Source organism: Esox lucius, chromosome 13, assembly GCF_011004845.1.
Source record: "Esox lucius isolate fEsoLuc1 chromosome 13, fEsoLuc1.pri, whole genome shotgun sequence".
Taxonomy (NCBI): Eukaryota; Metazoa; Chordata; class Actinopteri; order Esociformes; family Esocidae; genus Esox; species Esox lucius.
Genome location: NC_047581.1, coordinates 4,505,121 through 4,524,467, shown reverse-complemented (window position 1 = coordinate 4,524,467; position 19,347 = coordinate 4,505,121). Strand labels below are relative to the sequence as shown.

At 40.1% G+C, this 19,347-nt stretch overlaps 1 protein-coding gene across 6 annotated transcripts in view; it reads right to left on the bottom strand.

Moving 5' to 3' along the window:
• Positions 1 to 3,013, bottom strand: part of grin1b (glutamate receptor, ionotropic, N-methyl D-aspartate 1b) — a 53,666-nt gene extending 50,653 nt beyond the window's left edge. For 3 of the 6 annotated variants that reach the window (XR_002197690.3, XM_010900107.4, XM_010900108.4), the window contains exon 1: positions 2,292 to 3,013. Coding sequence is in view for 5 of the 6 variants with exons in the window: in XM_010900107.4 (XP_010898409.1) it covers positions 2,292 to 2,540 (249 nt within the window). In the remaining variant the exon portion in view is untranslated. The remainder of the gene's footprint in view (positions 1 to 2,291) is intronic. The other 3 variants (XM_010900110.4, XM_010900109.4, XM_029124641.2) reach the window with 1 other exon arrangement.
• Positions 3,014 to 19,347: the final 16,334 nt, after the last annotated feature.

The window sequence follows — 19,347 nt, the reverse complement described above, 5'->3', positions numbered from 1 at the left end:
TCAGTAAGCTAATGCAGTAATTCTCAAACCAAACATTTGGGACCGGATCTCCAGCCATTTCATGCTTTGGATTTGTTCAAGATAGCCTGGGGAGTGGTTTTGAGGTTGACTGGTAATGATATCAGTGAACCAGTAAAACCCTTTGGACCTTTTAAGTAGGATATGCTAAGTGGATTTGCAACCAATAGGTGTGTATCCTACAAGACTGTTGTATTAAATCTATCACACAGTAATCTGACCCTCACATTAAAATACAGGAACCAAAATGCATCACAAAACGTTTCCTGAATTTGAATATGGAATGAATAGGCCTACAGAGAAACCTCTTGTTGCTGCTCTTTGAGTGTGCCTGTGTGTTTGTGTTAGTGAGAGATGTGAGGGGCAGAGAAGGAGAAAGACAGAGGATGTGTGTGTGTCTGTGTGTTTGTGTTAATGAGAGATGTGAGGGGCAGAGAAGGAGAAAGACAGAGGATGTGTGTGTGTCTGTGTGTTTGTGTTAGTGAGAGATGTGAGGGGCAGAGAAGGAGAAAGACAGAGGATGTGTGTGTGTCTGTGTGTTTGTGTTAGTGAGAGATGTGAGGGGCAGAGAAGGAGAAAGACAGAGGATGTGTGTGTGTCTGTGTGTTTGTGTTAATGAGAGATGTGAGGGGCAGAGAAGGAGAAAGACAGAGGATGTGTGTGTGTCTGTGTGTTTGTGTTAGTGAGAGATGTGAGGGGCAGAGAAGGAAAAAGATAGAGGATGTGTGTGTGTCTGTGTGTTTGTGTTATGGAGAGATGTGAGGGGCAGAGAAGGAAAAAGATAGAGGATGTGTGTGTGTCTGTGTGTTTGTGTTAGTGAGAGATGTGAGGGGCAGAGAAGGAGAAAGATAGAGGATGTGTGTGTCATGTGTGATCCCGCACCCGCATCCCCACTAGCATTATAATCCGAGCTGTTGCTTTGGTGAGTGGGCTATAATCTTCTACATCACTGTATAACGCAGCCCTGTCGTACTTTACTCACGGCAACAAAGCAGCTGTCAACCCGTGGGCCTACTGACGCCATGTTGGCCTCATTTTCTTTTGCAAGAGTGATCTCCCTCTGTACAAAGCTTTAAAGCAAAGCCATTACCTCAGAACAGGACTTTCTCAGTCCACCTTTATTCAACCTTGCTCCATAATTGCCCCACCATTTGGGTTTATTCTCCATTCAATAGGCCGATAAAATCACAAACGTTCACTTTGGCATGTAACGTGGCACCCCCATGTCTAATGCTTACCTGACCAATAGCTGACAAGATCACACTCATTTCTAGTCTACGTCATGTAAAATAACATTTTAATCAACTGGATCATATCATTGTTATGTAAATGTATATAGATGGCTTACAGTGTGCTGCTGTTGATGTTTGTGTGACGCCTAAATCCATTATTTCCAACACTGTCTTACTTGGATGTTAAACTAAAAATGTCTCTAAATAATAATACCTTTCTATATATATTTACATTATTATGATAGTCTTGACTATTAAAATATAATAATATAATGATATATATAATATTCAGATAAACGTACAAACAATTTTAAAAGTTCCAAACGGCTGGTCTATTCCAGACATACAGTAGTTTACCAATGTCATTTCAATTAATATGGGCCCTAATGCATATATTCATTGTTGTTGTTTCCGTATTGACAAAACAGCTTACATTATTTACATATGATGAAACGATTGCGAAGAGGAATGGTAAATAAAAAACATAAAGAAAGTCATTCCTGTCACACCTGTTTGAGGCTTGTTTGAAGTATAACCAATATAATGTCCTTTCAAATAAATCAAAGTGAACAATTGCTCGCAACTTGGGATGAAGGACTGATAATTGGGACCTGGTCCTTTTCCACAGAGTCTCTCCAGAGAATAAACTGCAACAATTGAAACTGCTTGTCTTTCTTCTCAACCTGTAGCAACTATTTTATAACGTTCTTCTGCTACCTGTTTCCCCATTCATAAAAGTCACAACAAGACAAACATAAAAACATGACGCATGTCTCTCACTGTCATACACACACACACACACGTGCACACACACACAGAGACACACTATAACTCTCTCTCTCTCTCTTTATTATAACACAATGTTAACAAACCAATCAAGCCTTGATAAGCGGCCATCCTAAAATTCAGTCTCCCGACATACGGAATGATGAAATAGTAGTAAACATGGGTAGCCTAGTTACAATGCAGTAGTTAAAATTCAGTTAGAGCTACACTCCAAAATGTCATAAGCAGTTACCCAGTTAGAATATTAATGCTTACCTGGTTCGAGATGAGGTCCTCGCAGACGGAGAGAGCCATTTGAATTGCGTTTGGTTTATGAGTGACAGAGATGGCGTTCATCTTGAACTTATCTTTCCCATACAGCGTGTTCGCCTGTGTGACGGCGTCCTTGAACACCTGTTCATACCTCTTCTGGCTCAGGACTGCTCCGATATTGACGATCTTTGGTTCACATCCACCACCCGCACAGGAGCAGGAGATGAAAAACACAAGCATAAATACACGCATATTGACATCGACACAACTGGACCCAGAGTGAGTCTCCTATTGAGAGTGGTTGTGCGTCGTAGCCAACCCAGTTAACCGGTCTTCGTGGATCACGTCCTCTCGACCCTGTGCTAACAGCGATACCAGTGGAATGCAATTACATTAGTCCGCCCAGTAGAGGAATGTGCTTCCTTCGATTTTACTCCAGCTGATCTCTAAACCTGTATTACTTTACCGTTTTAAAATAATAATAACACGTTTGGTTTGTGGTGGGTAAATCCTGTTGATTTTCTTTGCCGATAGAAAATGCTTTCTATAATTCGCATAGATTAATCTGTTTTGGCAGAGCTTGTGTTTTCTCAATATTTATGAGATCCATGTCTCCGTGCCCTTGACACGACTACGGTCCGAGGTTCTGCTTTGCTGTTAGGGTCCAATGACCTGATGCTGAGCGCGAGCGGCTGTCCTTGGTCCAGAAATCGTGCCCGCGCAGCGACGCGCGTGCCCTTCCACTCAAGCCGCTTGGTATACCTTTAGTATTCTGCTCGAATGCTCTTGCAATATTTAATATTGATGCCACGAGAAATTACAGCTTTATCAGTGGATATTTGAAATGGCTTTGGAATTTAGATGTTGACTAATAAAGTAATCATTTTTATTTGTAATGATGATTTTCTGTAGGCTTGAAATCCTGATATATTAACGTTTTCGTAGGATAGAATAGTGAATGATCTGCTGAAAGTCTGCAGTAATCATTTAAAAGTATTTTTTTTTAAAACAACGCAGACTGAAACTGATAATTGTTCGCTTACCCGTGCTATTCAGCTCTGAAGCTACATATATATATGATATTGTGCTAATGCCATATTAACTGACATCAAAACTTAATACAAGTGTATTCCTTAATTGATAATGAAATACACACTAATATTAATTTTAATATAAATGCTTTTTTATTTGATTCATTAATTATTGGAGACTAAGCAGACACAATTATAGCAGACTTTGAAATAGGCGATTTGTTTTAGTAGTCTATGTCAAAACAAGACGTGGGTCGATTTATTTGTACTCTCAAAAAAATCTATTGAATCCCTATCACAGACGGCTCGAGATTTCCAAAAGGGTACAACCATAAGGTAAGCATTGAGAAATTCTAGAGAACCCGGTTACCAAGGAAACAAGCATCTCTGGCAGTGGTGAACGCTTCCCCCCAACACGCGAGCCTAACTTGCAATTATACCACGTCTATGGGTAGAGGCTTTGGAGAGAGAAAAATCTGGCATGACGAAAGAGTGTGATCATTTTGATAGGCAACAAAAAGCATATTGGCAGTCATCTATCCAATGTTGTGTAAAAATCAGGGGACACAAGGTCATACAGAGCCAGTCACACAGATAAAAATCCAGTACACTAAGATTGTTTACATAAGCTACATACTCACAGAGGCACATAACACTTAATTAACAGCCCTCTATAAATCCAGGAAACACTGTATCTTTTTTGGCAACAGTTACTCTTTAATGCCACACCTCTTTTTGAAGTATAGGTTGAAAGACATTTTGAGCCAGGTTTTAAGCCAACCTTCATATACCACATCTGTCCTGTGGGTAATGTGATCTCTGAAATGATTGTTTTGTTGTTGCAGTAAAGCTTTTTTGATGTGCTGAACACTGACAGGCGCACTCTCACAAAGACACACATTACAAAGCATTATGTTATTATAGTCACTGGTCATTCTTGGTTACCAGATTTAGGTTCCGGTGTCACCATGAATATGTATAACTAATGGTAAAACTCCATTGTTCTGCCAAACAATAATTAAATGGCATTGTTATGATACCCTGTTCGATTTACAATGGTGCTTGAAAGTTTGTGAACCCTTTAGTATTGTCTATATTTCTGCAGAAATATGATCCAAAACATTATCAGATTTTCTTAAAGGAAGATAAAGAGAACCTAGTTAAACAAATGAGACAAAAATATTATACTTGGTTATTTATTCGTTGAGGAAAATGACCCAATATTACATACCTGTGAGTGACAAAAATATGTAAACCTTTGCTTTCAGTATTTAGTGTGACCCCCTTGCACAGCATAATTTGCAACTAAACGTTTCCGGTAACTGTCGATCTGTCCTCCACATGGGCTTGGAGGAATTTTAGCCTGTTACTCCATACAGAACAGCTTCAACTCTGGGATGTTGGTGGGTTTCCTCAGATAAACTGCTTGCTTCAGGTCCTTCCACATCATTTAGATCGGATTAAGATCAGAACATTGACTAGGCCATTCCAAAACATTAACTTTATTATTCTTTGGCCATTCTTTGGTAAAATAACATTTGTGCTAAGGGTTGTTGTTTTGCTGCATGACCCACATTTTCTTGAGATTCAGTTGATGGATAGACGTCCTGACATTTTCCTTTAGAACTTTGGAGTCAGGGAAATGTAAAGGCGGAGGGGTCTGCATTATGGTTAACTCTGGCTGGGTATATATTCTGCTGGTATAATTCAGAATTAATTGTTCCATCAATGATGGCAGGCCTTCCTGGCCCAGATGCAACAAAACAGGCACAAACCATGATACTACCACCATGTTTCACAGATGGAATAAGGTACTTATGCTGGAATGCAGTGTTTTACTTTTGTCAAACACTTCTCATTTAAACAAAAAAGTTATATTTTGGTCTCAACCGTCCACAAAACATTTTCCAATAGCCTTCTAGCTTGTCCACATAACCTTGAGCAAACTGCAGACAAGCAGTAATGTTCATTTTGAAGAGGAGTGGCTAACTTCTTGCCACCTTGCCATGCACACCTTTGTTTTCAGTGTTCTCCTGATGGTGGACTCATGCACATTGACATTAGTCAATGTGAAAGAGGCCTTTAGTTGCTTAGAAGTTACCCTGGGGTCCTTTGTGACCTCACTCACTATTACTCCATTGATGCACATCGATGGAGATGTGTATGGGGCCCTCTGTCGCTTCCTAAAGTCCACGATCATCTCCTTAGTCTTGCAGACATTGAGAGAGAGGTTGTTGTCTTGGTACCATGTAGCCAGGTCCCTACCTCCTCTCAGTAAGCGCTCTCATCATTGCTGGAGATGAGGCCCAGGATGGTGGTGTCATCCGCAAACTTAAGAATGACATTGGAGCTGTGAGTGGCCATGCAGTCATGTGTGAACAGGGAGTACAGGAGGGGACTGAGTATGCAGCCCTGGGGGGCATCGATGCACAGGGTCAGTGTAGAGGAGGTGAGGTTGCCCATTCTCACCACCTGGGGTCTGCCTGTCAGGAAGTCCAGAATCTAATAGCAGAGGGAGGTGTTAAGTCCCAGGGTCCTGAGCTTAGCAACAAGCATAGTGAGCACAATATTGTTGAATACTGAGCTGTAGTCCACGAACAGCATCCTCATGTATCTCATCTCATCTTCATCCTTATGTATGTGTTACCTATTTATTTATTTATTCTCCAGGTGGGAGAGGGTGGTGTGTGCCGTCAGGGTGATGGCATCATCCGTAGATCTAATGGGGCAGTATGCAAACTGAAAGGGGTATCAGGAAGGGTGGAGCAGATGTGGGTTCTGACCAACCGCTCAAAGTAGTCATTCAGGCAGGTGATGGAAGGTTTCTTTGGTATGGGAACAATGGTGGTCTGCTTGAAGCAGGCGGGGACTGCTGACTGAGTCAAGTAGAGTTTTAATATAGAGGTGAATACCTCCACTAGGTGGTTGGCAGACCCTGTGAGGACACAGCCTGGAATGCCATCCCTTTATAGTCTGATGTATTGCAGCCCACACCACATGCATCTGGGGTCAGAGCTGTGGAAGTTAGACTCCTACTTATCTCTGTAGTCTCTTTTTGCATCTCTGATGGCCTCCTGTAGGTCATATCTGCACCTCCTCAAAGTCTACAGGTCCCCGGAACTATAAGCAGAGGACCGTGCTCTGAGCTTAGCACGGACATTACCATTAACCCAGGGCTTTTGGTTGGGGAAAATCTTCACATTGACCCTCGGGATGAAATCATCAATGCACTTGGAGATATATGCTAAGACGGAGTATATGTATTCATCAATGTCCGCATCGGCTGGATCACAAAACACCTGCCATTTCTCTCAAATATTGTTCACAAATCTGTCTAAATCTGTGTTAGTGAGCACTTCTCCTTTGCCGAGATAATCCATCCACCTCACAGGTGTGGCATATCAAGATGCTGATCAGCATGATTATTGCACAGGTGTGCTTTAGGCTGGCCATGATAAAAGGCCACTCTAAAATGTGCAGTTTCACTGCATTGGGGGTCCGAAAACCAGTCAGTATCTGGTGTGACCACCATTTGCCTCACGCAGTGCAACACATCTCCTTCGCATAGAGTTGATCAGGTTGTTGATTGTGGCCTGTGGAATGTTGGTCCACTCCTCTTCAATGGCTGTGAGAAGTTGCTGGATATTGGCAGGACCTGGAACACGCTGTCGTATACGTCGATCCAGAGCCTCCCAAACATGCTCAATGGGTGACATGAACAGGGAGTATGCTGGCCATGCAAGAACTGGGATGTTTTCAGCTTCCAGGAATTGTGTACAGATCCTTGCAACATGGGGCCGTGCATTATCATGCTGCAACATAAGGTGATGGTCATGGATGAATGGCACAGCAATGGGCCTCAGGATCTCGTCACGGTATCTCTGCGCATTCAAAATGCCATCAATAAAATGCACCTGTGTTCGTGGTCCATAACACACACCTGCCCATACCATATCCCCACCGCCACCATGGGCCACTCGATCCACAATGTTGACATGCGCAAACCGCCATACATGTTGTCTGCCATCTGCCCTGTACAGTGAAAACCGGGATTCATCCGTGAAGAGAACCTCTCCAAAATGTTGGATGCCATCAAATGTGAGCATTTGCCCCCTCAAGTCGGTTATGACGATGAACTGCAGTCAGGTCGAGACACCGATGAGGACAACAAGCATGCAGATGATCTTCCCTGAGACGGTTTCTGACAGTTTGTGCAGAAATTCTTTAGTTATGCAATCCGATTGTTGCAGCAGCTGTCCTGGTGGCTGGTCTCAGATGATCTTGGAGGTGAAGATGCTGGATGTGGAGGTCCTGGGCTGGTGTGGTTACACGTGGTCTGTGGTTGTGAGGCCAGTTGGATGTACTGCCAAATTCTCTGAAACGCCTTTGAAAATGGCTTATGGTAGAGAAATTAACATTCAATTCACGGGCAACAGCTCTGGTGGATATTCCTGCAGTCAGCATGTCAATTGCACGCTCCCTCAAAACTTGCAACATCTGTGGCATTGTGCTGTGTGATGGAACTGCACATTTTAGAGTGGCCTTTTATCGTGGCCAGCCTAAAGCACACCTGTGCAATAATCATGCTGTCTAATCAGCATCTTAATATGCCACACCTGTGAGGTGGATGGATTATCTCGGCAAAGGAGAAGTGCTCACTGACACAGATTTAGACAGATTTGTGAACAATATTTGAGAGAAATAGGCCTTTTGTCTACATAGAGAAAGTCTTAGATCTTTGAGTTCAGCTCATGACAAATGGGGGCTAAAACAAAAGTGTTGCGTTTATAATTTGGTTCAGTGTAGTTAGGAGCTCCAGGTCAGTTGAACAGCATGTTGAAAGTACTGCAATATCCAAAACCCAGCCAGAGTTAACCATAATGCAGACCCCTCCGCCTTTACATTTCCCTGACTCCAAAGTTCTGTCCTGCCAGTATATGGAAAAACCAGAGTCAGGCACCATACGGTCTAGACAGGTCTCAACAAATGCTAGCACGCAGCATTTTGGCATGTCCCACTGGAAGTCAATGAGTGTGTAGTTTGTCCATTTTATTGTCCATTTTATTGTCCATTTTATTGTCCATTTTATTGTCCATTTTATTGTTCAACATTTTATGGTACACTTCCATAAACATGTATTGAGAAGATCAGACTTTACATGTATTGAGAAGATCTGACTTTGATAGATCCCTATTCTTTAAACAAAACAGGGTGCCCAGTGAAAAAACGAGAAATCCGTGCAGTCAGCAAAATATTTGTCTATCCTGAATAAATCCTAAGACATAATTTGAAAATCCACAATATAATGGTGAACAGTTTCATATGGCAGGCTTCTGTATAATGTAGCTATTGAAGGTTGTAGCCAGCAAGGTTTTTTTCTATCCTGAACAAATTCTCTTTTGCCACTGTGATGGCAATTTCATCGATCAGAACTTTTAAAGGTGGAAGTACAGAGACAAAATTCTCTTGGCACAATTTAACAGTTTATTTTCAAATAGAGAGACTCGTCAAACGCTTACAAACATTATCATCCGAGGAGTCTCTAACTTAATACATGAACAGTTCGTATCTGTAGAGGAAAAAGGGGTGTGGTGAGTTGCTGCCCATCTGTTATGTCAATAAAACACATTCCCTTTGTTCTGTCAATACCTAAGCTTCACACAAGGGGCAATCTGTCCTTCCCCACATGGGTAACCTCTTGAACTCTAAAGAACTTTTACAGCACCCGGACAGACAATAGATGCCCTGATGAGTTATACAGATGCGCAGATTAATGAGTAACTTTATAATCTGCCGATACCAGACTATGATGCCCCCTAGGCAAATTCCAGATCCCCCACTCCCACATTCCTTTTCTAATTTGAACAAGGGGACTCAGTCCTTAAATCAGTGAGAATACATTGGTTAGAGAAATGTCCACAACACCACTCACAGTTTTAACAGCTAATTAGCCATTTGTGAATGACATTGATACATCTATCAATATAGGTGACGATAGTGATGGACATTCAAGGCTTCATTAGAGTTATTTTAGCAGCAGGATATTATGCTGGCAGCACTCATATTTTCTTTATCACAATAAAAGCCATCATTGAAGTGTATAAGGCATTATATTTTACTATCTAGTCTTTGAAAAAGATCAGATAAAAATAACATTGTAACAGACATTAAAAATAAATTGTACAGACTAGATTGTTAACTTCTGAGATATATCCAGGCCTTGTAGGCCATCAGGACTACAGAAAGTGGTAACTGCTATTCATAATTATTATTTAAAAATCTAGGTAAATTTCAAATGCATAGTTACACTATAGTAGGTAAGTTTTAAAAGTGTTTGTATTCCTGTGTGACTACTATAATAACAGAAGAAGAACCAGGTGAATTTGATTACTGTCTGATCAGTCAGTATGAAAGTAGCCAACATTATGAAAATGGCCGAAGATGGTGGAAATTAATTGGTAGATAAAAAGCAAAACTGGAGGTAAGGAAGCGTTGCATGGTGGAACAGAGACTTCACAAACATTAAGTCCTGAGAACACAAGCACACACAGACACACACACACACACACACACAGACAAACACTCAACATACACACACATCATGACCTAGACTTTTTCCTGGCCAGTCAAACCGTTTCACATTTGTTTCCACCTGAATATCCACTTAGACAAATGGTCCTCCGCTTGGGGACTTGTAAGCCAAAGGCTCATAGAGCCCAATGATGGGACTGGGATTATTAGATAGCACAGAAGCATCAGTAGAAACACGGGATCCATGGGCATGCAGATAAAAGGATATGGCAGCTGAACCCATTCCTACACTGCTCCAGGCTCTCACTCACTGCAGCTAACAGCAGCGGAATTCTCCAACTTTTGTCTCTGTGTCAGTTTGTATCATGCTACCACAATGCCCTAAGGGAAACAGCTGAGACCAAATGTATAGACATCCTGTTACTTAAATCATGACCTATTTCTTCTCAAATGAATTGAATAATTTTTTGAAAATGTTTTTTCATTAGCAAGCCTTTTTATTGGATATTAAACATTACAGAAGCAATTGACTTTTCTTGGCTAATACAATACAATACTTCTTTCAGCCATGAATAAGCACCTTTCTACAGGCAAATAGGACTATTTGCACTCCAGAATATCCAGCATCTCCTCTTAACCATTCCTGGGAGTTTTTTTATTTGAGTTTGTGGTAATTGTCCTGCCGGAAGACCCTATCCTAAAATGTAGAATCGTTTTTTTGGATTCTGGAATATTAGATTCTAAAAAGACCTCATTATAAGCATATTTCAAGATCGTGTTCAAGCCTTCAAGTACCAGGGGCAGCAAAACAACCCCCAGCTTTATCAAATCTCAGCCATCCTTGATTGTAAGCAAGAGTGTTCTTTTCATTAATGTTTCATTTGGCTGTCAGTATTCCAAGCACTGATCTGTGTTGCCAAAGAGTTCTTATTTTATTTAATTTTCCCAAAGAACATTTCCCACAGGATTTGGGCTTGTTTTTTTTCAAGGTTCAAGGAGGCTTTCTTGCATCTACTACAGATGTTATTGAGTCTTATTTTTTATCAACAACCAAAATTAAGTGTTCAGAGAAAAGAGAACCATGCCCACAAACAATTATGGGGCAATGTGATTACGTTATCGGGTTCCACTGCTGCCTGTAGCACTGGGGGCCATGAATGTTGGCAAAACACCTTGAAATAAACAGAAAAAGAAAGAAACACCCAAACACATACCTAAAGAACCCCCCACTGCCTCCCCCTTAGCCTTCTTCACCCTCACTCAGTCTCCCTCTTCCCTTTCCCTCCTCTCTACTGCTCAGTGGAAAGGGTCAGGACGCGAGGCCACAGACTACATGCAAAAAGATAAGCACATCAGAGGTATAATTTAGAATGACATATTACTGTGCCAAATGGTCCAAATAGGAGATAAGATAAGAAAATGTTGGTACATTTTCTCTCAGCATAAATCAATTTCTCTCTAAAATGTAGGGTGTTTGTCAGTTTGTTGAGCTTCATTCTTTTTTCAAAACAACCACATATGGGTCTTGGGTGATTAGATTTCATATTAGATTAGATTAAACTTTATTGTCATTGAACAGTACGAGTACAGTACACCGAAATGCAGTTAGCATCTAACCAGAAGTACAAATAGAAGAGGGCAGGGAATGTACAAGTATTAAGTAAAGTGTATGTTACAAGTGGAATGTATAGGTGTGCAATGAAGGCAAATGCAGCGCAAAATTGTCATTCTAAATGAGCAATGAAGGAAAATAAGGGAGGGCAGTAAATGTACAAATTTACAAGTATTAAGTCTATAGTAGTGCAACAAGGTCCCTGAGAGGCAGTACTAAGCGGTGGGCAGGTGGGTATGGTTAGTGATGGGATGGGTAAACTTTTCATCTTTTCTGATACTCCCAGGTTAATTAAACAACAGTTCAAACACCATATACTGGAAATCTGCAAGGATCCCAAAGATGTCAGACCAGTAACCGTGGAGGTTGAAATATAAGTCAAAGCAGTAATTAAACATTTTCACATAGTAGAACATATTGTATAATGGACGATTCTATTACATTTATTTTCTAATAATATAGTCTGTGCATGATATTGAATTGTTTAAGATTATGTCTGGAGTTGATTGGACAGATATGGATGTACTGTATTCCAAGCTGTCCTCCCAATATGTTATGGAAATCTGAGTGCCCAGTTGATGTTGAAAAAAGGTTGACTAAAATGATTATGCTATGTAGGTGGGGCATGTTAAGAAGCAGCCAACAAGATTATTTTTTTATTTAAACTTAAGTCTTTATTTGTAGGTATCTGAAAGCTGTTAACCTGTGAATATTCTTGGTTTCTCTCAGTGTCACGTCTTCAATGGAAACAGGAGACCAACACAGAGTAAAGGAAACAGCTTTTAATCCAAAAGATTTATGTACACATGACAAAGTGTTACAATCAGCACATAAAAGGAAGCAAAGGTTACTTCTACGTACATATCCATCTATGGAATGAATCCCCAGCTCTCCCCATTGCTCAAAGTGAAAATCAAGGTTAGATGGGGGTGGGGTAAAAGAGGAGTTTCTTGTTATAGGGAGCAGGAATGACATTGGCCTGAGGAGCTTTAATCTCGGAAGAGTGATTACTTTGTCTGAAGAAATAAATCTCCATTATTGATTTCACAGATGCAAAATATTAATATCCTCCATATGGTTTTTATTATTTTCTCATTCACTTCCCAAAAACAAAGATGGGCTGAGCAGGTCAGCTGTAACTGGTCACACTCAACCAGTGGCATGTCCAGGATGTTAGACATGGGGTGGCAAAGGGGTGGCAAGAGCAGAATATGGGGTGGCACCATCTAATTTATAAATAGGACAAACTTTCATTTGCAGAAGATCTTTGTCGTAATTTTGTAGCAACATGAAGGGCCAAATAATGATATTATTGTACTGGCTTCATATTAGCCAGTACAAAAAAATACTACTGGTTCAGCAGTGTTGAAAATTAAATAACCAGATGTCATGTGTGACTGTCATAACATACAGGAATGTAACACTAGGACTGCCTAATGCCTATGGGATTTGGCATTTGAGTTTGTAATTAAAATAAAACTGCCATTTTGAAAGCTACACCCTCCCCCTTCCATGACTTTTCCTAAATAGGCATACAGCTCAGTTAATCAAAATGTGTACTAGGTATTAAAAGATACAATGAGATTCAAAAGATATATAAATCATAACTAAGATTAATTTAATTAACAGCATCCACACAAAACAGAGTGCGTACCATCACATCCAAAAAACTGTAAAGGTGATTTCAGACTAAAAGCGGCAACCGCCAGCCATAGAGCCTGGTTTTTGTGGTGAAGATTATATGACATTTTGGGCCACATCAATGTTATTAAATGTTGATTCCAGTAGATTTCTACCAGCCATTTCAGTTTCTTTGAAAATGATCAAGTGCAAGTGGAGTTGGGGAAACATTTGCATAATGCTTCCTAGTAAAATGTAACCATAAACAGTGGATATAAAATGTCTACACACCAGGTTCTTGTGATGTAAAAAGAATGAGACAAAGATAAATCATATCAGAACTTTTTTCACTTTTAACCATCCATAGTCGAAAAATGGATTCGCCATAATCGTCCGATTTCAATGGTATATTATTTGTAGCCACTTTCCTGAAGCGTTCCGTGTATAATTGGGGTTGTCCGTGTATAATATGGGTTGTATAGTTGTATAGTTTGGGTTGCTATGAGAACTTTTCACCAGGCAACGACATTGCCAATGCATCTTAGAAAGGCTCATGTGTACACTAGAATAAATATTACAAGCGTGTACATCACTATATATGATGTTTTGAACCATAAAACATCATTTGTATTATATATAAGATATAAAAATAAATATTTAGTCAAAATAGTATGGGGATGTTCTTGAGTTTTTGGGAAGAAGTTGGTAATTTTTCTGAGTTTATAAAATATATAAGTCCAAACGTAACTAGCGATCTAGCGATCTAGCGTTTTGTGTCATTACACCTAAAGGAACCGTTATATTGGTTTTTAATCTTTCATTTTATAGTGTTTCATTTCTAGGTTGAAGAACCAAATTTTTTGGGGGTGCCTATATTTTTTACCTTCTATTATATAATTATTTCATTATTTTCAACCCAATTACAGTGTAATTTGATAGTAAAGGCATGAAAGTATGAGGAAATACCATTGACACAAAATCTCATAATGCTTTAAAAAAAAATCTTGATGCTGAATGGCAGAAATGTTTTCAGAAAAAAATTTTTTGCCTTTCAAACAGATGAGTTTTATAAATAGTGACCCAGAAGTCTGTTTTTATGTGTTTTTATTGTAGTCAGAGGGGTTGGTATTACCAGGATACATCATAATAGGTTGTATCTGTTACAGAAATGAATCTTGGACCCAAAATGTCCCAGTAGTGAAATCCGGCCGAAAGCCCCATAGGCTACCAAGGTTAATGTGACCTATAATGTGAATTATTCAATTGAAAAACAAACTGAAATCTTTGAGGGGGAAAAGTGTGTTGCATAAGTGTGCACACCCTTAAACTAATACTTTGTTGAAGCACCTTTTGATTTTATTACAGCACTCAGTCTTTTTGGGTAGGAGTCTATTAGTATGGCACATATTGACGTGGGAATATTTGCCCACTCTTCTTTGCAAAAGCGCTCCAAATCTGTCAGATTGCGAGGACAACTCCTGTGCACCGCCCTCTTCAGAACATCCCACAGATGTTCAATTGGATTCAGGTCTGGGCTCTGGCTGGGCCATTCCAAAACTTTAAACGTCTTCTGGTGAAGCCATGCTTTTGTGGATTTGGATGTGTGCTTTGGGTCGTTCCTCTTCAGCTTTCTAACGGACACCTGAAGGTTTTGTGCCAGAATTGCCTGCTATTTGGAACTGTTCATAATTCCCTCCACACTGACTAAGGCCCTGGTTCCAGCTAAAGAAAAACAGCCCCAAAGCATGATGCTGCCACCACCATGTTTCACTGTGGATATGGTGTTCTTTGGGTGATGTGCAGTGTTGTTTTGTGCCAAACATACCTTTTGGAATTATGGCAATGTTTTCAACCTTGGTTTCATCAGACCATAACACATTTTCCCACGTGCTTTTGGGAGACTTGATGTTTGTTTTTGCAAACTTCAGCCAGAATTGGATGTTTTTCTTTGTAAGAAAAGGCTTCCGTCTGGCCACCCTACCCCATAGCCCATTCATATGAAGAATACAGGAGATTGTTGTCACATGTAGCACACAACCAGTACTTGCCAGAAATGTCTGCAGTTCCTTTAATGTTGCTCTAGGTCTCTTGTAAGCCTCTCTGACCAGTTTTCTTCTCATCTTTTCATCAATATATGAGGGATGTCCATATTTTCTCCACTTGATGATGACTGTCTTCACTGTGTTCCATGGTATATCTAATGTTTGGACATTATTTTGTACCCTTCTCCTGACTGATATCTTTCAACAATGAGATCCCTCTGATGCTTTGGTAGCTCTATGCAGACCATGGCTTTTGCTCTGAGATGGAAAAAATCCTACTAGAACAGCTGAACTTTATTTGTGATTAATCAGAGTCACTTTAAATGATAGCAGGTGTGTAATGACTTCTATTTAACATGAGTTTGAATGTGATTGGTTAATTCTGAACACAGCCACATCCCCAATTATAAGAGGGTGTGCACACTTATGCAACCAGGTTATTGTAAGGTTTTTATTTTTCATTTTTCCCCCTCGAAGATTTCAGTTTGTTTTCAATTGAATTGTTCACATTATAGGTCACATTAAAAGTGAAAATAGTTCTCACATGATTTATCTTTGTCTCATTCTTTTACATCACAAAAACCTGGTATTTTAACAGGGGTGTGTAGAGTTTTTATATCCACTTCAGGAAAATGACTGGCGACAAGACCAGTGATTTTGGAAGTTTCCTGTAGGGATGCAACACTACAGTGGCCCCACGGTTTGGTACGTATTGTGGTTTGTGGGTCACGGTAACGGTACAGTTTCGGTATGAATAAGGTTTTTCCACTCGAGTAACCGATAGCGGCAAAGCAATGCTTGCAGACTGTACTTTGTTTATGGTCTTTTTACGCTCATCATCATTTTGAACGCCAAATCCAAAATGCTCCCATACAGCAGATTTGACAGACAACGGTGCCTCTTTAAATGTACTTCTCTCTGTCTCGCTAGTGTCCCCACTGGCACATTGGAGCTGAGAGAATCTTTGTTTTTAGTTTCCCCTCTCTTCATGGAGCCAGGATGTCCACGGGTCCTTAGAAAGTCTGAAAAAGTACTTCAGTTGAATTGGTGTCCTTATGCATTTTGTGCATGGGGTGTTGTTGTGAAATTGGTCTTAAATTGAATTCATAGTGGCAATAAAAAAGTCTTAAATGTCACTTTCTGATATCTGCAGATATCCTGTGGGGCGCAATCATTGCACATCATCCATTGGTTGTTTAAGGTGGAGGGTGTTGCGATCACTGCGATTGACACATTTTGAGACATTGCTGTGGAGTACAGTTTGTCAGCACTCAGGAGCCCCCTAATGGCCTGGGGCTCCAACCAGTTGCCTGCCGTACTTGATCACAAGATACGTGCGTGTATTCTGCAGCGCAATAAGCATGTTTTGGAAATTACAGGAAACTTACCGGCATATCGTAACTCTGCAGTTCACATGTGCGTATTGAACCATAGGGGGTTTCTCAAACAGTTCGATACCATGTACCGTTGCATGCCGAGTAACCTGATGTGCAGTCACATCCGGAGCAAGTCGGACTACCCATTAATCCATTTGGAGGGGGGATTAGAATCTTTATAAATGTTGTTCCAATATTTAAATGGGGAGTGCCTTTTCTCAAGTATATTCGTTTGCAAAACAGACAAATAATCACATCTGTACCTATGCAAAAACGTTCTGAATCATTTGGACGGTCTTAGTGCAGGTATACGAACCATTCCTTGGGCGGTGAGCCGTGCGGGTGTTGCAGTCACATTAATCTGAGCTCACAGGATACTGTTTGCCAATCCAGTGTAGGGGGAAACATCTCTTCCACTGGAGTGTTAAGGATATCTCTAGGGTTTATCACAATAATGTGCTGGTGTTGCTCACTCCCCTACAGAAAAGGCAACATGTTGGGCACTGTCAAAATGGAGATTTGATTGGAGTTTTGAGCTGATGTGAGCTGGGCAATATCTCATACTGTTGTGATTTTCTTAACATCTGAACATCACGGCTCTGTGGAATCTGAGCATTAACAATTACAATATGTACGTTTCATTGGAAGTGAATGTGCCTAGATAATGAGAACAACAGAAACATCTCTGTTTAGATTATCTCTCTGTAGGTTGCGCTCTACTAACCCCAGGAATGTTCACATTGACCATTTGGCATGGGGGTTACTGTCTTAGAAACCTGATCTTTGTTAGATAGACACACCCTTCAATGTATATATCAGCTTGTAACCAACATTACAGTGAGAAGATAATGGAACGTTCACCGAATTACATCTTTGCTGCAATTTTCCAATAAACTTGAGCAAACCTCTTCTTCGATTTGAAACGGGTTCTACATTCTTTGACCACTATATGAAACCGCCGTTTTCTAACAGCTCCGAGCTTCAGTGAGCTTTCAGTTGGGAAAGGAGAGGAGAAACATGTGGCACATAGTTTTGCACATGACCCACAGTCCATATTGGTACGTGCACTAATCTTCTAAGTGTTGCACTGAGTGACCAACTGAAACGGAACATTGGTTTATGCCTGTAATGTTTGTTCTGTGAAAGAGGGAACCAGGGACAACACTTTGTATGCCTTCCGTGTGTGTGGCATGATTGTTCAGCAAAACAACATGTTTAAATATGAAATCCAAATTGGTGTACATTGGCCTCCCAAGTGTCTCTGCTGTCTAAAACTTAGTTTATCATGTATTTGCTAATATATACCTAATGTCATCAAAACCACCTATGATTCTGAATATGCACGCATAAACACCATACTACACATTCAGACCAAAAGTTAGTATATTATTTATTTAAGTCCAAGACTTCATCTTTAATTGATTTACTGAATTGGAATGTTGACTGTCTAGAACGTTTCATGGATACTGTTGAGAGGGTGGAAATGCACTGGCCTAAGTGGCTTTTTCCACGCCCATAATTGTACTTAACCAGTAGTCATGCAGTTTTTCATGGATAGCCACTATGCTGCCTGTAATACATGTTTACTCTGATGGAAGACAGTTTTCTTTCTGTCTACCTCCCTTCTGCCACCCCGCTTTGTAACCAGTCCCCCCTTCAACAACTGCAAAATACCCTTAAGCTCAACACTTTCATCACACCTTCAAAAATAAACGTGCTGCTATCTGATCAATGTACTTGATGAAACCATCAAACCTCTCTGTACGTGTCTTGGTGTAACTCTATAATTATTCATTATTAATATGTGTTCTGTGTGATGTCTTGTCATCTTGCAACTGAATGCCTTTGGCCAGTTTGTCATCCAAATTATTATCTGCAATCAACTGACTTACTGGTTTAACAAAAATAAATAATTAGGCTTCCCTCATCCATTCAAACTCTATAATTTAATAATAAGGCTTCTGAAACATTAACTGAGGTGGTCAGGTGAGTAAGCGTGTCCTCCCACATTTACCCATGTGACTTCCTGGTTGGAAGCAGTGACTGGAAAAAACTGAATTGCTTACAGATCCCTATGAGAAAAGCTTGCCATCATCTTCAAACCTCCCAAATCTGTTGAAGTTGCAAAAAGAAAAAGTGATAAATTATTATAAAACAAAGTTTTGCAGCTTGTTCCTATGTTTAGTGAACACTGGATGTAAACCTAAAGTTAAAAAAGGCAGCGTTCATTTTTACAATTTATTGTGGAAAACTTCAGCACAGTAAGAATTCCAAACAGATTATGCATGGTATAAATCGCTGGTAAATGTGCATTTGGGCATAATGTTCTCTTCATGCATAATTGAAGCATCACACCATGTGAAAAATCTCATTCCGAACGTCTGTTTGATTATGCTTAAGTGCCCCTAATGAGAATACAGGTTCTCACGACTGGGGGTGAATCTCAATTGCATTTCCTTCATTCCTTCATTTCTGTCTTCTTATCTTCTTTTTCAAAACACATTTGAGGAAAAGATGCAAAAAGGAACCAAATACATTGTCCTCTGGTGCCTTTTGAAAAGATGCAAAGAACCCAAGAAATTCACCTGAGAAGAAACAAATATATGAATATGAACAATTGAGAAGATGCAAATACATAAAGGACCATTGAGATTCACTCTGGAAAGGAAGTAGAAAGAGACACTGCATCTGGAACCTCTCAACAGATATTTTCATTACCAGCGCAAGGAGAGATGAGTGTGAATGTAATTTTTATCATTTTGAAATACACACAATTTTCCAATAGAGAGACAAAAAATGCTAAGAGCACCATGGAAGTCCTAAAAGTGTCTTCTTGGATATTAATGC